Raw genomic sequence first — 4873 nt, 5'->3', positions numbered from 1 at the left:
CCTATTTAGTACTAATCCGGTTCGATTCGAACCAGCCAGATGGGCCTAAGTTATAATAATAACTTGTACTTGGCCTTAAAACATTCAACCAATTACCAACACATTATATATCACACAAACATGTATTTAGTACCACGAGATCAGTTAACTAGAACAAACTAACTCAGGCCAGTTAATTTCGACCCGCACTCTGAAACTTAGGGTACCTATTAAAGGCATATCATATCCATATCCATATTCATATTCTCTACTTGCTGTTAGAAGTAATTTGGGTCACATAAATATAGACCAAATTTACACAATTAACTTTGTAAATTAAGATACTATAGCAAGGGGTCAAGTGCACACTTGTTGTGGGTTAGCCCGCACCAGCAGTAACCACATCAGCTCGTGGACTAGCATCCAGAAGTTGGTGCACTGGTGCACTCGAACCAGAACCGGTGGTGTCTCCAACTACTGAACCAGAGTGGTTGTCGACTCTCGAGAGGAGGTTAGCAGTGGTCAAAGTTGAACCTGTTTTCTCGGGCATTGGGTCTTCGGTAGCTTCAAGTTGTGCCGCCTTGAGTTTTTCCTATAACCAGAATTAAACAGTTACTGAAATAGTTGTTTGTGTAAGTGTAAGTGAATGTGTAGTATATCCTTCAAGAACCGTAAAGTAAACAAATCAAATAAACCAAGGTAACTCTTGACTAGGCGTGTGCATGGGTCGGTTTTTAGCTCAAGTTGACCAGAAACCGAAAATTCGCATTTTTATTTTTTAAAAACCATTCGGTTTCGATTTTTTCAATTTTACCATTTGCGCTTAAAATTTTTGGGCTGAAAAAATATTTTTGGCCCAAAATAATAAATTTGGGACTAAATCTTTTTGCTAATTAATGAATAATCGACTGTTTTTTTTTGGGGCTGAAATATTTGGGTTACACGGTTTATTAAATTCTTATAAGTTACTTCACGTTGAAAAAACGAAAATGAAAGTCCATAAGTTCATTTCGGTTTTTTCGGTTTTAACCACATGCGAAACCAAAACCGAACCAAATATTTGGTTTCTAACAAACCATAAAACCAAACCATCGGTTTTGTTTGGGTTCGGTTTTTCAGGTACAGGCGGTTTCATGCACATCCATAAGTCCTTACGAGCTGAAACATGGCATGAAAACAATCAGGTTTTGGGTTATCATATCTAAATAAATGTGTCGTGTTTGTGTTTGTGTTCACCGGTTAAACTAAACAGTTCGTGTTTGGAGACCGGTTTAATCCATTTCTCACAACCCACGAGCCTGTTTTAACACACCCGCCAATCCTATATAAAAGCATTTAAGTTGAGGAACTGTATAATAACGAGAAGATTCTGGAATCTACGCAAGTACCAGTAGTTTAGCATTTTGAATCTTCAAGTTAGTTGCATTAACAGTTAATTGGTTGACCTCAGACTTGAGTTTCAAATTTTCACTAGTGAGTTCTTCAACTCTTTTACCAAGTTCTTCAGCTTCCGCCTGGATATTAAAATATTCAAAAACAAAAAAAAAAAAGAATTAATCATTTTTAATATTTTTCTGGTATAACTAATACCATAATACGAGAACGGTTTGATCTACCTGTTTCCTTAATCTCGACCTCCTAGCAGATTCTCGGTTTGACTGCTTTCTTTTTTCCCTTTTCAGTTCCCGTTCATCCTAGAAATAAATAACATAATCCAAATTCAAAATTAAATTTGAAAAAACAATATTGATTTCACGCGAAATATGTACCTGAAGCACTAGACTGCTGGGAACCATGGCCATGTTGGCAGTTGCAGGGGACTTTTTAAGCTCCAGCTCGGTTCCCAAGTCACCAGAAATAACCGCTTCAACTTCTTTACCCAAAATCTTGACACCTGTCACTTTCTTAGAGAGCATGTTCGTATCACTTCGCTCAGTCTTGACAACTTCAGCTGGTTGTATCATGTATCAAGTTTTAGTTAGGGATGTGAATTTCTAACACGAAATTTGCAGGATTGAGTTTAGTGTAAACGGGATTGGGTCCGATTTGGGTCGAACCCGCGATCAAATTTAGCTAAAGGGGTCATGTTCATGTAAACCTTGTGGGTTTATTCATTTAACCCATTTACTAATTTGGTTTTTTTAGTTTTTTTTTTTTTTCAATGTGTTTTACAAAAAAATATATATATTAGAGTTTTTGTTAATAAACTTTTTAAATAATATAGCATATTTAAAAATTAAAACATAACTGATTTATAAAATAAAAATAATATGTAAATATAGAATTTTAAAATATACAGAAAAAAAATTGCCGGTCAAACAAAGTTGTGTTCATGTCAGCCCACCAATAAGCGTGTTGCAATCGTGTTCGTGTGTGACATGAAATTGAATTCGTGTCAGGTTGGACCCGCCAACCCACGAACACGACCCGTTTAACCACACCAGTTTTAGCATACACCAAAGACTACACGCAGCCTTATTTTTTTATATTTTTCAAATCATGTAATATTAAGCTTACAACTTGTAGATGATCCTCCACGGATGCTTTTCTGACCATTTTTACAACTTGTATTAGTATCACTGCCTTCACTAGAACCTTCAGTATCCGGACTGTCACGAACATCAAAAGAGTTAAAAAGTTTACTTACATATATCAACCAATACACGGTTTTAAATTACCTATTAGAGATTCCATTGGTGTTCCCTATCGACATTGTCAACTCATCAATTCCTTTCAGCTTCTTTATCAAGCCTCTATCTGCATTCCCGGACGACTCGATAGGTACGGGTGTAGGATTAGTATTACCCGCCTGCGTCATACGAACACGAGTCAGTATAGACACATGATAACTCATATAAACAAAATTGTTATTAAGATTACCACAGTAGCTCCTGGATGCGCATAAACACCTCCATGTGGATACATTGCAGCATAAGGCGGCATCATATGCTGAACCAAAAGTGCAACAAAAAGTCAAAGGATGGTCTAGTTTTAACATATTCAAAAGATTTTAGTTTTGTATGGCGCAAATACCGGCATTGGGCCCCACATATATGGTGGAGGTGCATGACCTGATGCAACAGGTGAACTGAAGTATGGTGGCACAGGCATTTTCGGGCCATAATAAGCCTGCAAAATCAGTGTTAGCTAGTTACTCTGGTTCAAGAGCTCAATTTTCAGTTGTAAACAAAAATGGCAGTTAAAATCATTAGACCTGCATGGACGCCCAATCGGAATATGCATGACCGGTTTGCCGCTGCTCCTGACAATAAGAAAAAAAAAGGAAAACAAAAGAAAAACCGTTAGAAATAGTATCAACTCAAGTGACATAGTATCATTCGGCACGAAACGACAAATTGCCATATGAAAATGGTATGACGAACGAAAAAGTATTAAATATTAAACAACAAAAAAGAAGACGCTCATGTAAAATGATAATTAATAGTCTGACGTGGTACAAAACGGTTACACGATATAAAATGAGACGTCATAGAAGAATAAAACAAACTGTATGATCTCAAAACATCTGAGAAAGTGATATGTTGACAAATTAATATGATCATCAATTTATCTGTACATAGTTGATACCTTGGCAAACTGTATGATCTCAAAACATCTGAGAAAGTGATATGTTGACAAATTAATATGATCATCAATTTTTCTGTACATAGTTGATACCTTGGCATGCAACGTATAACTTTTGATAATATTATTCCTTTTTATACAATAACATACATTTTTTCTTTGCAAAAGTAGAAAAAATAAATGAAAAGGGGAAAGTAAATAAGTGTTTGATTCTTACCGCGGGAGGTGAAGATATTTCTTCAGGCTTACAATCCTTTGCTTCTTCACAGCTTCCCATGAGTAAACACCTTAAACTGATTCAAATATGATGCGGGCCTTTCACGTTTAGCTATAAATTTTGTCTTGCTAAATACTTCCTCACTTGGCTGCACACGACAATGAAAAAAAAATATTAAAATTTGTTAATAAATAAGAGGCTCCAGATAATAAACATCAAAACTACCAAGCATCTTTTGGTTGGTATACACTCAAATCACTTTTAATGTAAACACACAATACAACTTTTATCTTCATATTTGCCATTAGAGAATCTATGCTGATTTAGACATACGAGAAACCTCAATGTGTGTGCAATTTAAGTAACTAAATCACAAAATGGAAACATAATGAGCATATAAATGTAACATTCTACATAAACTAACGCAACTTAAGTAAAACACGAAACAACTACAGGCTAGATTTTACATTAATTTTTAATAGATGCACATCTACGTTTCGCAAAATAAACCTCCTTCCCTCCCTATAACGCGCAACTATATATATCTATGCATACATTTGCGTATATATATGTTGGACGTCATTAATCATCATAAGGGTTCACTCAAGTAACTGACTCAATTTGCTAAAAGTATCACTCACGCACACCGACACGCCCGCTCACGCCCCGACGCATTAAGTAAATCAAGACAAACGATTAACCGTATTCTTAAATACAAGATTCGCTTTCCATTTAAAAGAAAGCATATCCCAGGGTTAGAACTTAAAACCTAGTAACCACTTAAAATTCATAAATCCCAACATTCACCAAATTTATTAACCGAATAATTCGTTACGCGCCTTTATCATCAGAATCCCATCAAACTTTGCAAATACAAGTTTATTCCAACTCCAATTACTTCCCAGAAACCACCAAATTATTACTATAAAGACCTTGACATAAAGCAAAAAAAGGGAAAGATAAAATAAAAGGTACACGCCTTTGTTGTCCTTCAAGATCCACATCTAACAATTATAATAAAGTGATAAACAAAAACAAGAATTTCAGATTTCTGACAACCCATCACTAAAAATAAAAAATATATATGTATAA

At 35.3% G+C, this 4873-nt stretch overlaps 1 protein-coding gene across 1 annotated transcript; it reads right to left on the bottom strand.

The window, feature by feature from the left end:
* Nucleotides 1-227: 227 nt before the first annotated feature.
* On the bottom strand, nt 228-4190 carry LOC143531923 (common plant regulatory factor 1-like). Its single transcript, XM_077027106.1, has 10 exons — nt 3782-4190; nt 3194-3241; nt 3013-3108; nt 2860-2928; nt 2658-2788; nt 2497-2588; nt 1749-1930; nt 1596-1673; nt 1368-1493; nt 228-571 (listed from the first exon to the last, which is right to left on the bottom strand). The coding sequence occupies exons 1-10, from the start codon at nt 3839-3841 to the stop codon at nt 359-361; spliced, it is 1095 nt and encodes a 364-aa protein (XP_076883221.1). The 5' UTR covers nt 3842-4190; the 3' UTR covers nt 228-358.
* Nucleotides 4191-4873: the final 683 nt, after the last annotated feature.

The sequence above is a fragment of the Bidens hawaiensis genome, unplaced genomic scaffold, assembly GCF_021521415.1.
Source record: "Bidens hawaiensis isolate Kalapana, Puna unplaced genomic scaffold, B.hawaiensis_p1.1 tig00009309_1, whole genome shotgun sequence".
Classification (NCBI taxonomy): Eukaryota; Viridiplantae; Streptophyta; class Magnoliopsida; order Asterales; family Asteraceae; genus Bidens; species Bidens hawaiensis.
The sequence above is the reverse complement of the archived record's forward strand: the minus strand, read 5'-3'. Positions and strand labels throughout refer to the sequence as shown.

Excerpts from the sequence above, each read along its gene's own strand:
- LOC143531923 (XM_077027106.1), bottom strand. The coding sequence starts at position 3,841 with ATGGGAAGCTGTGAAGAAGCAAAGGATTGTAAGCCTGAAGAAATATCT. Across the intron at positions 1,674-1,748 it reads CCAGCAGTCTAGTGCTTCAG|GATGAACGGGAACTGAAAAG; the intron begins GTACATATTTCG and ends ATTTATTTCTAG. Across the intron at positions 572-1,367 it reads TTCAAAATGCTAAACTACTG|GAAAAACTCAAGGCGGCACA; the intron begins GTACTTGCGTAG and ends TTCTGGTTATAG.